The following is a 20,077-nucleotide window of genomic DNA, read 5'->3' as shown; positions in this document are numbered from 1 at the left end:
AGTTGTTTTCAACCAAGTCGGATACAAGAAACTTGGTTACCATAGAAAAGAAAGCAAAATAAAAAATACCAAAGTGCTACACAATACTTAGTATTAATAAGCTATGGGAATATCAAACTGCTCTGAATAGCCCCAACACGAGAGATCAATGTATAAGTTTAGTGTATCCAAACTAGAATCTTCTTAATTCAACCCAAGTTCAAGCTCAAGATGACTACTTTCCTTTCATAAAACATTAAGATTCCTACTCCAAAGACAATCTCACATTCCATGAAATTCGGGAGTGAGGATATCAATCCTGAATTAAATTACAAATTTAGCTTTTCTAATGTTTTTAGCTTAGGAAAACATACCTTTGTGAAACTGGACAGATGAACAGAAAACAGTATGGTCAGAACCTTATAAGAGGTAAAAACTGAATTGTCCAACAGTGGTAAGACTACAGATTCTATTAATTTTTTTCACTAATGTTAATTTATTGGCAGTAAAAAAACCAAAAAAACCCCTCAAAATTATTTCAGTTTCTTCAAAAATTAGTATTTTTTACAAGTCTTTTAACACAGTCCATTAATGACTTTCAGATGAAATTTTAAAAGGGCTACTGCTTATATAATGAGAAATGAAGGGGGAAAAAAAACCGCAGTAATATTTTTCTAACTCCCAAATCACCCATTAGCTTTATTTATTAACCAAAGAGATCTCTGCCCTGGAAGCAGACTTCATCCAAGGTCATACATTTAAGCTAAATGACCTTTGCAAGTCTGAGTTCCTGTTAAACAGGGGTTTTGTAAAATGAAACTTTTTAACATCTCTTCCCAGTTTTAACCTTCAAGGATTCTTGAATTTTCCATAAATACCTGAAAATACTTGACACATTTTTCTACTAGAGTTGTATGTTGGCAGTATTAGTCAACCAGATTCAATCTCAAATACTAGGTAGTTATGGCAAAATTTCTTAACAGATAAATGATCCAGGGCACCTGAGTGGCTCAGTGGGTTAAGCCGCTGCCTTCGGCTCAGGTCATGGTCTCAGGGTCCTGGGATTGAACCCTGCATCGGGCTCTCTGCTCAACAGGGAGCCTGCTTCTCCTTCTCTTTCTCCCTGCCTCTCTGCCTACTTGTGATATCTGTCTGTCAAATAAATAAATAAAATCTTTAAGTAAAAACCAAACAGATAAATGATCCAATCCACCTATAATAACAGGTGATATTACCAAGGCTTAGAGAAGACACACAGTAACTAGTGATAGAATCAGAATGCAATCTTGGTTTTCTTTTCACTCAGCTGTTACAAGTATGCTTTTTCATGCTATACTAACCAAAATCAGCTGTAAGTATTTATTTCAGGTCAGGCCCTCTCAGAAAATGATGACAGTGTTAATAATTTCTACCTTTTAGGAATGACAACTATCTCATCACTTCAAACCAGAAAATATGAAAATTCTTTATATTAAAAACAGCTAACAAAGTGAAGTGCTTCTTTCATTCGACATAAAAATTCATTCTTTAAGAAACTACAGGTTACTCTCTTGACTAAAATAAAAATCCCCCAAGGTTTTAAGTAGCCTCCAGTTACACATCCTAAAATAATTTTAGGTGTTTAATAATAACCAAGTACACAATGTGGTTCAAAAAACTCTGATGATAACTCAACACTAGAATACAGACCTGGTTCAGAAAATTGGCAGTGAGTTAGAATAAAGCTGGAAGCAAAATGTATAAAATGATTTATAGTTCTCAAGCTCTACAATGCAAGTCTTCACTCCTAGCTCATTACCTGGCATAGCAGGCACTTGATAATTTTTACACCTAAGGCTCAAAACTTCAATTATTTATCTGAAGGAGAATGGGAAAAGCTATGGGACTAAAGAGATACAAGGTGTAGACTTTATTTGGATCTCAATTCATATAAAAAAACTTAAAAAAAATTTTTTTAAGATTTTATTTTTTTGACAAAGAGAGATAACAAGTAGGCAGAAAGGCAGGCAGAGACAGAGGGGGAAGCAGGCTCCCAGATGAGTAGAGCCTGATGCAGGGCTCAATCCCAGGACTCTGGGATCATGACCTGAGCCGAAGGCAGAAGCTTTAACCCACTGAGCCAACCAGGCGCCCCCCCCCCAAAAAAAAAAAAAAAACCCTTTAAAAAAAAAATAGACAATTAAAAAAAACTGGGGTTTGAGTACTATTTAGATGTACATTATTAAGAATTACTGCCAATTTTTTCTGTGTGTTAATGGCATTGTGGTTCTTTTTCTTGGTCTGGAGAATGTTAAGGATAAGCATGAGATTCCATAACAAGCCTTGTTTTTTACTAAGAGGCTAATAACTAGGCAAAACATTTCCAATTGAATTCCACAGAGTATCTGAAATCTTGTAACTGAAGTTACTGATGGGAGTACTACAGCTATCTAAATATGGAAGCAACTTTATGATCCAGAAAATCACTTTTTAAAAAAAGATTTTATTTATTTGAGACAGAAAATAAGCAAGAGACAGAGAGCATGAACTGGGAGAAATGGAAGGAGAAGCAGGCTATCCGCTGAGAAGGAACGTGACATGGACTTGACCCCAGGATCACAACCTGAATGAGCCAAAGGCATATGCTTAACTGACTGAGCCACCCACATGCCCCAGGAAAACCATTTTTAATGGAAATTAAACATGAAGAGAACTTGCACAGTTTTGATAATAAAAACTATTCTGTGACTAAAATGGAACAAATGGAAATAACCAAATTGAAATGGAAAATGAAACAGCCTATGTGATTGAAAGTCCAAAACCATAGCTTACGAAATTATTTTGAGAACTAAAACTCTAACAATAGATATGCAACTAATTAAAGAACACATTTTTGGTCCCTGATCTAGTATTTAAATTTCTATAAGGCGGTTTTCCTTCATAGTTTTAATAGCAAATACAATTTCATATTCAACAGAGTCCAGAAATATTCTTAGTAATAATCTATAAAAGAACGTAATTTCAACCACACTGGCCATTCATGATGCTGTTATGTACTTACTGTCAAGTTGTCTCTCAGTAATTGCATTATTAGCGTGCTGTCTTTGTATGACTCTTCACTTAATGTATCAAGTTCAGCAATGGCTTCATCAAAAGCCTATGATACAAAAAAGGACATGTCAGTGCTCAAATAATAAGGATTACTAAATTTCCAGAAAACAGGTAAAATACGTACTGTCTTTGCAAGAGAGCAAGCTTTCTCCGGGGAGTTCAGAATTTCGTAATAGAACACAGAGAAGTTAAGGGCCAGACCCAATCTGATAGGATGTGTTGGTTGCATTTCCTTTTTGCTGATTTCAAAAGCTTCTTGGTATGCTTGTTGTGACTGATCTACAATCCCTGGAAAATAAAATGTGCCAAACGTATTGACAATCTGCACTTCCTCTTCACTCCTCAAGCCAGACCTTTAATATCCAATGTATGCTCTGAAATATTAAGCTGTAGCAACCTTGACTGAATGAGGATCTCAAAGATAAAAAATCTCAAAGAACACCACACTAACCATTAGTCAATGTCAATACAAAAACAACTCCTGCGATCATCTCAGAATTATTATATTTTTAATAACTAGTTCACACTGCTCTACAGTTATGCTGTGATCATGATCTTTTAAAATTGTGAGGAAACATTCCTATGCACAAAATTGGTTTTTCAGCAAGCAAGCATTTTAGAATACCAGTATTAGGCAGTAGATACACATTCGCAGGACTTTAAAAAAAGTTAATTACTGGAGCATGTGGGTGACTTTAGCTCAGGTCATGATCTCAGAGTTGTAAGATCAAGGCCAACATGGAGCCTGCTTAGGATTCTCTCTCCCTCGCCTTCTGCCCCTACCTCTCTAAAAAAGAGAAAAGTTAATTACTGCTCTTCTTAGAACTAGTGTTCTAAGCAATTAAACAAACAAAAAAACCCCTACAACTGTTTACATTTCAGAGAGACTACTTCCAAACTATGTTATTTTATAGAAGTTCAACAAACATGTTGAAAAACAGTTTACCTTTCTTGTCATCACCAGCAGCAACCTCTGCCAAGTAACGGTAGTAGTCTCCTTTCATTTTCAAATAGAAGACTTTGCTCTCTGCTTGTGAAGCATTGGGGATCAAAAACTTTTCCAAAAGAGACTTTGGAAGAAAAGAAACAGTCACAGTAAGAAGAAAATACTTACAAGACTGAATAAAAAAAAAATAATAAAAATCCTCATTTCTTAACAGCATATTGTAATACAGCCTAAGTATTCTAATACCCAATATAAAATTCAAATACCCAATTATTGCCAGTACTACAATAGTTGGCTGCAGTAGACTCATGAATTTGTGGTTTAAAAGCAGAATGCTTTGGATAGCAATACTTAAAAAGTGAAGTTAAGGTTGAGTTCATTACTTAAGGACACATTTTTAGTATGTGACTACCCTGCACAGTGCTATCTATCTACATCCTGTTAACGACCATATGCTTCAGTGAATGTGAAACAGTGACAGCTCCTAACAAGCTTTTTCTAACAAGATGACAAACTTTCCATTTTCAAGGTAGTCATTAGGATGGAAAGCACACAGATTAAACCTCGGACTCTGGAGGATTATGCCTCAAGCAAAAACCAATAATGTAAGAGATACTACCAGAGTCCCAAACTGAGAAAGCAGAATAAAATTAACTTTATTTAGAAGAACACAATTCAAGCAAAGCCACAAGAGGTAAAAAGTTGTTTGAAGTTTCACTGTTCCTAATTAAAGTAAGACGGTGGTATGGGGCACCTGAGTGACTCAGCTGGTTAAGCACTGCACTCCTGGTTTTGGCTTAGGTCCTGATCTCAGGATGGTGAGATTCAGCCTTGCACCAGGCTCCCACTTAGCAGGGGGCCTGCTGGAGATTCTCTCCCTCACCTTAACCCTGCTGGCTCTCTCCCTCTCTCTCAAATAAATAAATCTGGCGGGGGGGTGGGGTGGGGTGGGGTGGGGTAGACAGTGGTAGATAGGTTTATGAGAATTACAGATCTGAAAAGTGAACCTTTAATTTCCTTAAAGTGATTTTTAGCTAATAAAATGCACATTTACAGATCACACCAGCTAAAGTTTCATCCTGTATAATTTTGTTTGAAACTATTAACAATCTAAACTAATTTAAATCCTAACAAGCTAGTTAGTAATAATTACATTCTACAATTGGTTTAAAGCAAAAAAATCAGATCATTGTATTAAGGGGAGAAGGTACTATAAACTAGTGGGTTTTTTTTAAGAGGGAAAAAGAATTCCAGTAGTACAATTAGGCAAATGTTAATAAAAATACTCAAATAACAGAATCATTCTCACCACCCCAAATTTTCCTCCTAGCTAAACACACCCCAGGAATCAAGGTGAAATCAGTTTTCAACTGGGCTTAGTCCCAAACTAGTCTATTTTTACAAGAAGAGTTTTCGAATTCTTGATTTCTATCTTTCTGGCAGTTATGCAGCAGTTTTAGTCTACTTTTATACAAAACAGTTTGAAGCTACAGATACCACATGAAATGGGTAGGGGCCAACATGGCAGTAAGGCCAAGCTGCACTGCATTACTGGAAGTGGTTCAAGGTAAGAAGTCAAAGTACTATGTTTCCTGTGGTTACTCACCAGTATCTGAAACTAGTGGCCTAAAATCAGATGAACACTTTGGTTAGGATAACAAAAACTTCATTATTACACCATACCCATACCTTCTTATTCAAAGACCTATCAGCTGCAAGTGCTTTGTCCTTTGAACACCACGCTCTTTAGGACATAAGCACTTTGACTGACTATGGCGGCTCTTTTGGGATCTGCCTAAAAAACAAAACACAGTGGGGCACCTGGGTGGCTCAGTCCTTAAGCACCTGCTTTTAGCTCAGGTCATGATCCCAGGGTCCTGGGATCGAGCCCCACATCGGGATCCCTGCTCAGCAGGAAGTCTGCTTCTCCCTCTCCCACTCCCCCTGCTCTTGTTCCCTCTTGCTATCTGTCAAATAAACAATTAAGTCTTACAAAATAATAATAAAAAAGAGAACATAGTTCCGTTTAATATAATAAGTGGATTTTTCACTTAAGTGAGTATTAATTTTTCACTTAAACAAATGAGTAGGTCTTTTCAAGTTTTATATCCTAATACAAATACATTATTCATTCAACTATGGAAAATAATATAGCCTAATGGCTTTGGAGTCAGTCTAGGTTTAAATGGTGGCATTCCAGAAGACAAAGGGTAAATTCTATTTCTGACTAGCTAAGGTAAAGCTCAAACTACAAAGTCTAACTAAAGAAAAGTATAATGTGATTAACCAGAATTCACAAATAATTTCAAACAGCAAGAGAATAATACATAAATTTAAAGAAGGCTCCATATACAAGTCTCTGGCTCATTCACATATGTAAGATTATATACTAAAATATCTTCAAATAAAACACTAACAATAACTAAGCCCAACCATGAAAGTTATTTTTCACCTATGCATTTCTATTTCATATTTTACTACTTCAATGTATTTTTCACATTCACTTAATTCTCTAAATACTTAAATGCCTATGCTAGACACTGAGAATATAATGGTGAATAAGATTATCTCTAACTTTGTCCATAAGTGGTCTAGCAAGGAAGAAAAATGAAACTGAGAATAACACTGCCTACTCACGTCCTTCACTTTTCAATGACTAACCCATTTTATGTCAAGAGGAAGACCACAAACAGGTGCAGTCAAGAGTCAATCACTTAAGATGTAAAACTTTAAAGTACATCAACTTGTAGAAGTTACTAAGGCAAGGTGACAAGAAATGTTACAACCCATCCTTGGTAACCCATCTTTTATGAGAACTAATTCTGTATCCTCAGTAACACTGTTTTACACTACAGTAACTCACAAGGAAAATTTTTTAAACAGTAGTTGAGCACCTCACCCCCCAAAGTGAACACTGCGTAAGCCCGAACACCGAAAACAAGAACAAAAGCAACTTTAAAAAATATTAACCAGAAATTACAAATAATAGGAAGGCAAGACCTTCCTTGGCAAGTAACCAAGCAGCTTACTGCCCCACCAATAGACTAAAAGGACCAAGAATTAAGTATCAACAGTGGCAAACAAATGTTTCTAGTAAATGCTGACTACAAGATGAGAAAGCAAGCTCATTAAACTGTAACACTACAAATACATGAAGTTCTTAGTATGTTAGTTATACCTCAATAAAGCTGTTCAAGTAAAAAGCTGAGAACAGGATAAATGGCATACTTTTGTCTATCATATCTTCTGATGTCATACCACTAAGAACCATTAAAACTTAAACACAAGAAGACAAACTAGATATTAAAGATTAAATAAAGGGCTAACACTTGGTTCAGCAGACTAGGAAAAAAACGGTCTCCAAAGACAGGCTTCACTAATTCCCCTGCCGTCCCTGTCCACATATGCCATTCCTCCTCCTGTCAAGATACGGAATTCACTTCCTTTCTCCTGAGTTGGGGCTAACTTTCATGACTTGCTTTGACCAAGAGAATGCAGTGGAAGGGACGGAGTTCCATTTCTGAGCCTAAACCTTAAGAGGACAGGCAGCCTCCCCTTTTGCTTTTGGAACTCTAGGCCAGTATATAAAAAGTCAAACTACCCTGCTGGAGAGAAAGGCCAAGCTAGCCCCAGGAATATGACGTGTCAGGTAACACCATTAGGATATTTCAGCCCCAGCCAAATGCAGCATGAGTGACTCCAGCCAATACCACGCGTAGAGCTGCAGTTGAGGCAAACCAGAGGATCTTAAAAAAGAATAAATCACTGTTTCAAGTTACTATGTTTTGAATGGTCATCCAGCAACAGACAAAAGTTTACAAAGCTATTTCAATAATAAAGATGACACTTCCAATATTTAAATTATTTAATTTGATCCTTTCATAATCCCACCCATGAGATAAACTAAAGTACCCTACAGAAGAAAATGGGTCCCAGCTACGTTATGCAATGTGCTCAAAACCACAACTAATGTGCGAAGGTACAACTCCAACTAGGCAATTTGACCTGTACTACTATAATTACGCATTTTTTTTCTGCCCCAATAGGGTGCTATGCCTACTAAAAAGGATAATGTGATTCTAAGACATTACTAATACAATTAGGAATCAATATTAAGGAAAATGTTTTAGTTCTATAATGTACTAATGAGACCAAATCTACAGTATATTGCTTCTTCAAAAAAAATGTATCAAGACAGGCATTCACAAACTGGAGAAGATCCAGGAAAGCAAGCAAGAATGGCAGAGAAGCTAGACCTTAAATGATGGTTCTAGAAAAGACTAGTTAAGTTTAGCAAGAGACAGATTTCTGCTCATTAAGAAGAGATTTGTATGAGTGGTCCAAACTTGGAATAAGCCACCTAGTCAAAATAGTTCCATCTACTCTTAGAGATTTTAAGGAAAAATAAGGTGATCACTTGGGGTATTTTACAGAGATTCGCACATCTCTATAAAATTTCATTCAACTCTAACATAAGATATGGAAGAGATAGAGTTTATTCAATTAAGTTAGTTTTAGTACTAAAGAGGTGATTAAGTATGTTAATTTGTCAAACTGACCAAAGAGAAATAAAAGCTACATTTTCCAGATTTAGAAGCCACAGAAAAGACCCAAATGTATGGAAAAAACCAAGATGGAAAGAATAAGAAGAAAATGAAAAAAGGAAGCAGCATTTACCAGAAAGCAGCAGTGACAAGGAAAAAACTGGAGGTGAACAAACTTAAAAGTCAAATGGAAGACAGGACCAATAGTAGCTATTTTCAAAACATACAGAAGCTTAAGAGAATATCCTACTAAATACATAATGCAACCTTCTAATAAGTTTCATTCCTCTATTATAGTATAATGAAAGTGATGATTGCTCTGGGCAACATAGTATTATATAAGTGATAGATGAGATATTACAACTTCCAACCATGAAAGAAAGGGTAAACTGACCACTGATGTACTTCCATTTACAAAATTCTTCATATAACACAGTACATTAACTTTCTAAGACAAATGTAATTAAAATGGAAAAGGATATTTAAGTCAAACACAAAATTAAAGAACATCTTACACTCAAACCTTAAGGCTACATAATCTGTATGAATCTTGCTATAATATAATTTGATTTAAAAATTCACAGTATTGCCTCAGTAATTTAAAAAATCTGCTTTTGATGACAACCACTGTATTTTAAAGATGCCATGGCCAACAGCTGCAAAAATATCTATGATTAATTTGCAGAATTAGAGTTAATTAACACATATTCTGACCTTATACAGTAGTCAACCTAATAAGGTAAAGTGGGAGAGGAAGCAGCAAGATGCTACTAGAAGCCCATATCCAACATCTTTCTGTAAATGGTTCATAATCCAATGCTAAATGTTATGTTCTTGAGAAGGCACTGAAATTTAATCTAATCAATAAATAAATTATGTGACCCTTGAGATCTTAAGAGATAAGAGTTTTCTCTTTACAGATACAATTAACTTCTTAGGTTGTAAAAACACTTAAGATATATGGGGTCAAGTAATGATCCTCCCTCAACCTGTCAATTTACCAAAGCAGAATATATAAGCAAGTTTCTTTTTTTTTTTTTTTTTTTTTTTTTTTTTTTTTTTTTTTAAAGATTTTATTTATTTGTCAGAGAGAGAGTGAATGAGAGCGAGCACAGGCAGACAGAGTGGAAGGCAGAGTCAGAGGGAGAAGCAGGCTCCCTGCGGAGCAAGGAGCCCGATGTGGGACTCGATCCCAGGATGCTGGGATCATGACCTGAGCCGAAGGCAGCCGCTTAACCAACTGAGCCACCCAGGCATCCCTATAAGCAAGTTTCTAACACGTGCTTTGATCAAAGGATGAGCTACATACCATCAATGCTTTGACTGTGGAATATGACTGCCCTTCCTGGGGTAGGTTCAACCTGCCTTCATTAACAAAAACTTCAACATTCAATCCTGACTGTCGTCAAATATTTCTAATTAAAGGTTTATAAACTGAAAAACCTATCTCTACTCTACTAATACATCATTATTATTGGTTCTTTAGTATGATTCCAGTCTCAAATTAAGAGGAAGAGTAAAATATCAAAACTTCAGGCAACAATTGGACTAGAAGCCACACAGATCATCAAAACTACTACCGGAATTGGTGCAAGACCCTAACCTCTGGGTATTCAAGCATTTCCTAGAACATCAGCTTGGTGTAATAAAGCATAAACTCTAAAATCAGACAGATTCTGAATGCCTCGCTCATCATTAATTTTGAGATACTGGGCAAATTTCTATCTCAGAGCTAATCTATAAAACTAAATGAAAATTTATATAAAATGATCTACATGAACTACTTCAAAAGGCTGCTATGAGGTTTAAATGACAGTGTAAACAGAAGAGCACCAATCACAGTTCCTGAGAGCAGGCACTCTATTCAGATATAACATATGAGATTTTGACATTCAAATAATCTCATTTTAACACTCTGAGTTCAATAATCTAAATTTGTGTAACTATTAAGGGGGTGAAATAACATGTAAAGAGCTTTCATTTTAAAGCAGTACTGTCATATCAAAGGAAAGGTATCAGGGTGCCTGGGTGGCTCAATGGGTTAAAGCCTCTGCCTTCAGCTCGGGTCATGGTCCTGGGGTCCTGGGATCATGCCCCGCATCAGGCTCTCTGCTCAGTGGGGAGTCTGCTTCCCTGTCTGTCTCTGCCTGCCTCTTTGCCTATTTGTGGTCTCTATCAAATAAATAAATAAAATCTTTTTTTTTTTTTTTTAAAGGGAAGGTATCATTTTCCTTAATTATTCTTTTTATAGCGGACTTGTAAAAAAACTATGGAGACAGCCTGCCTACTGCCTAAAGTCAAATCCCAGTTCACTGCTTACTAGCTCCATCACCTTGACAAAGTTCTGAAATCTCCCTGGGCCTCAGATTTCTCAACTGTAAAACTATTAGTAGATATAATATACAAAGATGTTGAGATGATTACATGAGTTAATATATAGAAAGCATTTAGAAGAGAGCAAGAAGGGATACCCTTTGGAGGACAGAACAGTATAATCTGATCCAGCATTCTCCAACCATTTTCTTTCAAGTATTGTCTAAACTAATCAAGTATAAGTTATCAAAGGAAATACTTGGACTACAGATAATTAACTTTAAAATGACACCTTAACCAGCCAACCCAGAAACCCACCTTAGTTCCAGACTCCCTTCCTCTCAGGTGCTCTATTTCCTTATGTTTCAAAAATGCTAACTTATTCCTCCCAACCACAGTACTTACTACTGCTCTCTAAACTTACACTTTTGGGGTACCTGGGTAGCTCAGTCGGTTAAGCATCTGCCTTCAGCTCAAGTCACGATCCCAGGCTCCTGGGATTGAGTTCCGCATTGGGCTCCCCGCTCCTCCCTCTCCCTCTGCCTGCTGCTCCCCTTGCTTGGGCATTCTCTCTCGAAATAAATAAAATCTTTTAAAAAATTAAAAAATAAATAGATACATGTTCTGGGAAAAAAACTAAGTAATAACAACAGCCCCCTAATTTAAGGTTTAAAGACTTTTGGTTTTAGGACTGCTTTATACTCATTAAGAAAATTTGGAAAGCTGTCAAGATCATGGAAGTGAATAGGAGTTTTCCAAAATTCTTATTTATGCTTCAAAGCTTAACTTTTATCACTGGTCACAAATACCATTTGTTTTCATTAAAGTGACAAGCTTACTCCTTCATTTTCTAGATGTCTGCCAAATACTCAAAGTATGAATAACCAGCTTGCCTGTCATTCTTTGAAGAGTGTTCTGTGGGGGGAAATAAGGGAGCAGCTAGTTAAGCTCATGATTCAAATAATCACAAAAACTTTTCCTTGGGGCACCTGGGTGGTTCGGTGGGTTGAGGCCTCTGCCTTCAACTCAGGTCATGATCCCGGGGTCCTGGGGTCAAGCCCCACATCGGGCGCTCTGCTCAGCGGGGAGCTGCTTCCCTCTCTCTCTCTGCCTGCCTCTCTGCCTACTTGTGATCTGTCTGTCAAATAAATAAATGAAATCTTACCAAAAAAATAAATAAATAAAATAACAACAACAACAACAACAAAAAAAACCCCAAATTTTCCTGGAAATAACTGCTAGACTTCCTATTATGCCTCAGAATACTAAAAAGATATCTACATAAGGGCTAGTAATGATTTTATAGCTTCAATAACAGTAAGTAAAGCCAGTATTTACCCCCCACCCTGGCCAAACTAGATGGGTGGTGGTGAGGGATATATAAATTATTAAGGGGCGCCTGGGTGGCTCAGTGGGTTAAGCCGCTGCCTTCGGCTCAGGTCATGATCTCGGGGTCCTGGGATCGAGTCCCGCATCGGGCTCTCTGCTCAGCAGGGAGCCTGCTTCCCTCTCTCTCTCTGTCTGCCTCTCCATCTACTTGTGATTTCTCTCTGTCAAATAAATAAATAAAATCTTAAAAAAAAAAATACAATATGGTGCCACTATCTTTATTAGTATTGGGACCGGCACTTTTTTCCATCAGTCCTAATGTCCACACAGTGGAGTCAATGGTGACTCAGTATTATCATGAAGATAATTGTGACCTCACAGACCCCCTCTACAAGGAGCCTACGCATCACTCTTAAGAACTAAATTTAAAGTTATCTGTGTTAAAATACCATCCACCTTTCAATATCCAGCTCTAATTCAACATTCTCCCTAAAGCTAATTCTCAAAACTATCCAGTTAAGGCCTTCATTTTCTATACCTCTAGTGTTAAGTGAAGATTTTTTTTTTAAGGTTTTATTTAAAGATAGAGCAAGCAAGCAAATGAGCAAACAAGCACAAGCAGAGACTGGAGCAGAGGGAGAGGGACAAGAGAGACTGCACTGAGCAGAGCCCAACAAGGGGCTCAATCCCACAACCCTAAGATCATGATATGAGCTGAAATTCAGAGTTTGATGCTTAACCAAATGAGACATCTAGGTGCCCCAAGAGCTTTTAATTAAAGAAAAAAAGGAAATATCCTACTTCTGTCAATAATAGACTAGTTAAATAAATTATATGACACCCACATATAACACTATAAAACATTAAAAAAAAACACGAGGTGTGTGTCAGTATGGAATGAAGCCTAAGACACACATCGAAGTGCATGTATGTGTGCAAGTCCGTGTATGCACAACTTAACAATTATTTTCTGGGGGTGGGGGGGCTTCCTTGGTTTTGCTTGTTTCTTATTTTTAAGCAATCCCTACACCCAACATGGGGCTTGAGCTTACAACTCTAAAATCAAGAGTCCCATACTCCACTGAGTCAGCCAGGTGCCCTCAGAATACTTTGTGTATAAATACTAACTCATGAGTCTTCTTCAAGGATAGAATTGTTTGCATAGGAATGATAAATTCCCAGAAGGATAAAAATAGGACTAGGACTAAAACAGATTACCTCTGAGCAGGCAGGACAAAAATCAGAAATCTTTATTTTTTTACTTCGTATCCTATGTGCTCTGTAACACCTAAATTATTATCCAGAGTAATTATAATTTAAAATAAAAAAAATTTAATTTTATACCTTCAACTTTTCACATACGTATCTATTCTTAACCTACTTCTAGGCTCTTTAAAGACTCAAGTTTTATACATATTAAGCACTTAAATATTAAATTCCCAGGCTGAATTACATATGCATAGTTCAAACAGCTTCACTTTGATAAAACAGAAGAAACATAGAATAATCTTGAGTAAAGGAGGAAATAAACTGAGTTTAGCAACCTGAAAACTATCAAGAGTTGATCATCTCACTGAACTTCTAGTTAAAATATGAAAGACATTTTATATGTCTATCATTGGTATAATACCAATTCTTAAGGTTAGTATTATACCTTAGATCATGATTACTCTGCAAAAAAACCCAATAAACAAAAAAAACTATATTGTCCTCTCTGAAGACTTAAGACATTGCTCAAAAATGACGTTTCTGGGGGTGACGGATGGCTCAGTGGGTTAAGCCCCTGCCTTCAGCACATGTCATGATCTTAGGGTCCTCGGAGTGAGCCCTGCACTGGGTTTTCTGCTCAGCAGGGAGCCTGCTCCCCCCAACCCCCTGATGCTCTGCCTACTTGTAATCTCTCTCTGCCAAATAAATAAAATCTTTAAAAAAAGAGAGACATGTTTCTCTTTCTTATGATTTTCTTAATAACACTGTATTTTTTCTAGTTTAAGAATACATTGTACAAAACATATAGCATACTAAACATGTGTTAAAAGACTGTTTATGTTACTGGTCAAGCTTCCAATCAACAGCAGGCTGTTAAGTTTTTGGGGAGTTACCCAATTTTTAACTGCATTGGGGGTGGTCTGCACCTCAACCCCCACATCATTCAAGGGCCAACTATATCCAGAAATAGCAGCCAAGGGGCAGGCTAGGTACATATATATCCTAATATGCTTGCAGGACCCCTGGATAAGCTCCAGGGTTCTATGTGATAACCCTGAAGGACACTAAGAGGGACAAAAATCCAGAGAGAAAGTCTTCCTGCTTTTCACTCCAACATTAATTTCAAAACCAAATTTTATTCCAGGGAAACTTCTCTAATGCACTTCCTATCCCACCGCTATTCCTTAGTTTTTCTTTAAATTCAAGTTTACTTTTTCTTTCTTTCTTTCCTAAATGACAATCAGAATTTATAGACAAAGGGTCCTTAGACTAAGCTCTAAAAATCAACGAACACCCGTTATCAAGTATTTATACATTTATTCAGCCCTAAAGAACAGGGACTATGCAACTTCAATTAAATCACTGGCCTATGTGCTGTGATCTGGGCTTGCCAATTAGAATACATGAAGCCAGCTAGCTAATGAACTATGTATTTCAAAGTAAAATTACAAGTGATAGAACAGAGACATCTTCCCCTCTTCAAAGAAGAATCCATCAGAAAATGACATAATCCATTCAGAAAGTACTTTGGCAAAATACATTCAGTTCATAACCTTTGACAGAACAATCATACAACAGGGCATATATCTTTAAAAAACTCAACTGATTTCTACAAGTCCTCAGTGGTTTAAATTAGTATCCTATCTAGATACAGGACAGTATCATATATCTCCTAGAGGACATCACTTCTAGGAAATGGAATTCTTCCTCAAATGCACAATCTGAATTATAAGAACTCACCAGAGAAATCCAAACTGAGGGACAGTCAACAAAATTAAGACCACCAGTACAGTGAACCAGGAGGTTATAAGTGGTATTGCCTGTGAATAAACTGTATAGGTTATAGAGTTTATTTCATCAGTTATTTTACAAAATGCTAATTTTGACAATTATACTGTGGTTATATAGGACATGCTAATATTTAGGGAGTCAGGTAAAGGGTATATATTTTTTCCCTAAGTTTGGAATTATTTCAAAATCGAAAGTTCAAAATAGGGTAACTGGTTAGAAAGAATTTAACTAACACAGGTTAAAAAAAAGTTATTTTTCCTTTTGGTTATTTAATATTATATAAAAATAAGTTAAAAAAATTCTTTCTAAGAGTGACTACTTTTAAAACATGACAATACCAGTGAGTTTGTTCTCCACCTTTATATCCTTTTTTGCTAAACTGTGTTTTTCAAACTTCCTTACTGGATTGGTAAAAAGTTGTATTTAGGAGAAAACAAGTGCTGATACATCTGTAAACAAAAATATGAGGGATAGAAAGCAGGCTCCCCTTAGCGAAATAAGTCAAGCAGAGAAAGACAACTATCATATGATCTCCCTGATATGAGGAAGTGGTGATGCAACATGGAGGCTTAAGTGGGTAGAAGAAGAATAAATGAAACAAGATGGGATTGGGAGGGAGACAAACCATAAGTGACTCTTAATCTCACAAAACAAACTGAGGGTTGCCGGGGGGAGGGGGTTTGGGAGAAGGGGTTGGGATTATGGACATTGGGGAGGGCATGTGATTTGGTGAGTGCTGTGAAGTGTGTAAACCTGGTGATTCACAGACCTGTACCCCTGGGGATAAAAATATATGTTTATAAAAAATAAAAAAATTTAAAAAAAAAGAAAGCAGGCTCCCACTTTTTCTTAAAAAGTATTCTCCTAATAATGCTAAATTTAATTTCTATTAAAATAAATATACATAAAATGTCTTTAGCAAATAGTAAATAGCCCCTGAATATGAAAGCAAAAGAACCCCTAAGTGAGACATTTATAGACTGCAATTTGAAAATATACCTAGAGGATGTCTCCTTTGACTTAACCTCACCAAATATGTGAATGGGAAAGATCAAGCTTCCATAACCCATTCCTGTTTTAGACTGTACTACCATGGCCCTCTTCCATGAAAACGAATAGAGAGAGGTTAGGATACAGATATTCTACTTCATACAAATTATGCATGAAAAATGCCAGTGGTTAAAAGAAAAAAAGGGGGCAGGAAGCTGAGGCACAAAGGCTTTCACAAATGAGATTCTCATTACTTTCATTTAGGTACAGAATACTAAAATAACAGCCTAAAACTGAAGCCATTGTTTTTAGTGAAATTGAAGTTGTTAATTTTATCCAGTTATTCGCACAATCCTCAATCCCTCCTAAAACCTTACGCATTTACCCAGAGTAAACATGTCTCAATCTACAACTAAGGTAATACAGGAAAAGACTAAATACTATGTTTACGGTATGACCTAATGTAAGTCACTGAACCTCTGAGCTTCAGTTCCTCACCTGCAAAAATAAAAAATCTAGAATGGACGCAGCTTCAAGTCTAAAATTCAGTGATTCTATAAAGCTCAACTTCCAATTTATTTATTAATTACAAAACTCATAACATCCTAAAGTCATTTTTAATAACACCCTCAATAAGAAATTTAATTCCAATTTTAAGCACATCGTTTAAGTTCGAATTTCTAATCTTGCACAATTTCCTTGTGCAAAGAATTTTACCAGAATTTTCACTTTATTCTGCAGAGCCACTGAGCCTTTTATCATTCCTACATCTAAAATTCTAAAAAGCAAGCAGGCTTTTTGTTGCATTTGGGGCCCACCAACTTGGAAATTAGTCTCTTGCTCCCCCTTGTGGCTGGAATGGCCTCTTTCAACCGCAGTTGCTTCCAAACAACCAATGAGAAAAATGCTCCACCAGAAATGCTAATGAATCAGGCCACTGCCAAAAATTAATTTGCAGACATTTTGACTTAAACTCATCCTTCTATGAAATGTTGGCCTACAAGAGTAAAATTTTAGGTGTCCTATGAATATGGTCATCTAGGAAAAGACAGAGCCGCTTAACTTCAAGGATGGGATCACAAAGGTGTGTAACCACTTAGCTGAATGCATTTTCCATTAATAAATAAATGGCAATCTTCACCATTCAGTTTCTAAAAAAAATCACCGAATTTGAGAAAACCAAGATATATTAACCCTGGTGTTAAGGAATGTTAAAGTAAGCCTTAAATATTCATCCTAATTCCTGTTGAAAGCTATAGTAGCTGCTCCTTAAATTTTCCCTAAAATGAATCAAAAGGTATCTGCAGAAAACTTAATGCTGATAAAAAGCCTTTTTTTGGGGGCACCTGGGTGGCTCAGTGGGTTAAAGCCTCTGACGTTGTCTCGGGTCCTGGGGTCCAGTCCCGCATTGGGCTCTCTGATCAGTGGGGAGCCTGCTTCTTCCTCTCTCTCTGCCTGCCTCTGCCTATTTGTGATCTGTCAAATAAATAAAAATCTTAAAAAAAAAAAAGGCCTGTTGTTCTAAAACATTTTGTATGTATGTCTTTAGAAAAAACAACTGGGTGAAAGGACTCACAGTAAGTGGGATGAAAAACTGATAAATTAAATCAGGTTCAGAGAACTGTCTACCTTTGGATCCTTAATACTAAGCAAAATAATCCCAGGGTAATCTATATTTTACCTCACATTCAAAATGTAGCTCCTAATGATAAAATGGTAAATTGTAGAAGTATCAAAAAGAATATATAGAGTACCAAAGAACAACTGTTAAAATTTTTCTACCATTCTCAGGGGCTTTCCTCCTCCTTCCCTGACACACAACCCTTTTTATAGTTGGCATCAACCTTGATCTGGGCTGACCACCAACCAAGGCCCCATTTTCAGTATTTCCACCACAAAACACTTTTTGCTTAAAACACATCATTTTTAGTGTTTCTTAATGTGCATATGCACACTGTCTAGGATTATAAACTTCCTAGTAGGACTAGATTTTATCAGTTGCTTTTTAAAAAAAAGCTTAAGACCAGCTCTTTTATAGTCAACCAAACTTGAAGTCTTTGTTACATTATTTGTGTATGTGACCACTTCCCTAAGTTATCAAGATTCTTTTAAGAGCAGGGGCTTTTATTAAAATTTTTACTGAATATGTATTTCTTTTATTTCTATACATGTATATTACATATCACATATATTTCTTTTTCAAAAGCACAGGGAGCTTATGAAATAAATATTAATAAAAGGAATTTAAGCAGTTAATTAAGTCTTATGTTTAACCTCAAAATTAATAAATCAAACCACAATGAAACAATTATCAGGTACAAAAAAAGGTAAGCCGTATATTTGCTATTTATTATCACCATGGGTGTGTATTAACTCAATAATTCTCAAAATGTCCTTGAGGTAGGGACACCTGGGTGGCTCAGTGGTTAAGCCTCTGCCTTTGGCTCAGGTCATGATCTTGCAGTCCTGGGACTGAGCCCCACACTGGGCTCTCTGCTCAGCAGGGAGCCTGCCACCCACCCCCTGCCTACTTGTGATCTCTGTCAAATAAATAAATAAATAAAATCTTTAAAAACAAAAACAAAAAACATCCTTGAGGTAGATACTATCATCATTCCCATTCTGAAGATGTGGAAACAGTCACAGAGATGGAATAACTTGCCCCAAGTCATAAAATGAATAAAAATTTCAAACCCCAAAAGTTTACATTGCCTGTGCTAGATTTAGATTCTATCATCCCTTTAAAGGTAGTACACACTTTAGCTTCCTTTATTTTTAGAAAAATTACACAAGATTATTCTTTAAGTCTTATCCCTGTGATCTTACAAATTGGATGACAAGACCCTCTATCAGATGAAAGCAACCAAAGGGGAAACTGGAGGGAAAATTCATTACTCATAACAAAGAACAGGATCACTTCAGGAAGTCCTATTTCTGAATATTTTTCCAAACACAGTAGTAAAATACTCAAATTACTGAATTGAGAATTTGTTCTAAGTATACTACAGCCTGCCTGTATGTAATACTGCCCTCAACTGTCAATTTCACAGAGTCACATTTTACAAATAAATCATTTGGGGTAGGATTTCACCAAATGTCTCTGGGTTAAATGTTAAAATGTGGTCCAATTTTAGGTCTATGTCCTCCCTAAACTCTGGGCAATCGTGTTTATTATATGTTTAAAGAAGCAAAAAAGTTATAAGCAGACAGTTCATGAGTCTTGGATCAACAAGTAGGTTTTTCTCAGAAAAGCATTTGTAATTAATCCATTAAGATGAAACCCACTCAACTCAGAGTAGGTTCCTTGGTAATACTGCTAATTTAAACAAACAAACAAAAATCCTCTTAGATCCCAAAACTTGTTTTCTAAGATAGGAATTAACCTCCAATAAAAATCATTTTTAGCCACTTAAACAATTCAAGTAAATGAAATCCCAATAAAACAAAATTGAGTACTCTTTGCAAACTAAATGCAATAGGGTCTTTCCTACATTTAAAAGAAATGAACAGGCATGTTCAGTGTCAAACCACTGAACAAAGTCTTATTTTTGGTCTATTCAACTCTACATATTAACATCTGACAGACTGTCCTTACAGTCTTACCTTGCCATCGTACCTGTGGCTAACACCACTGCAAGCGTATTTTTATTTGGGAGGAGAAGGGAAAAATGCTCACAACAAATACTATCAAAACTGAGTCGCAGAAGTTTATATGCTGAAACCTTTTAGTATAATTTATTCGAGTGTAAACAAATGTGCATGTCCATATCATAGGATCATACTGATACCCAATCAGCTATATATCCATGCTTCTGTTGCCTCAGGAGACAAACTGTAGCAATAAATAAATAAGCCAACAGAAAACAAAAATGAACTGTGGCAAGAT

The 20,077-nt window shown here is 36.3% G+C and overlaps 1 protein-coding gene across 3 annotated transcripts in view; it reads right to left on the bottom strand.

Moving 5' to 3' along the window:
- Nucleotides 1-20,077, bottom strand: part of YWHAZ (tyrosine 3-monooxygenase/tryptophan 5-monooxygenase activation protein zeta) — a 32,960-nt gene that overhangs the window by 2,362 nt on the left and 10,521 nt on the right. For all 3 annotated transcript variants that reach the window (XM_059165905.1, XM_059165907.1, XM_059165906.1), the window contains exons 3-5: nt 4,016-4,139; nt 3,194-3,357; nt 3,020-3,115 (exon numbers count right to left, since the gene is read on the bottom strand). In XM_059165905.1, the coding sequence (XP_059021888.1) occupies nt 3,020-3,115; nt 3,194-3,357; nt 4,016-4,139 (384 nt within the window). The remainder of the gene's footprint in view (nt 1-3,019; nt 3,116-3,193; nt 3,358-4,015; nt 4,140-20,077) is intronic.

The sequence above is a fragment of the Mustela lutreola genome, chromosome 3 (genome assembly GCF_030435805.1).
Source record: "Mustela lutreola isolate mMusLut2 chromosome 3, mMusLut2.pri, whole genome shotgun sequence".
Classification (NCBI taxonomy): Eukaryota; Metazoa; Chordata; class Mammalia; order Carnivora; family Mustelidae; genus Mustela; species Mustela lutreola.
This window is presented reverse-complemented; position numbering and strand designations above follow the sequence as displayed.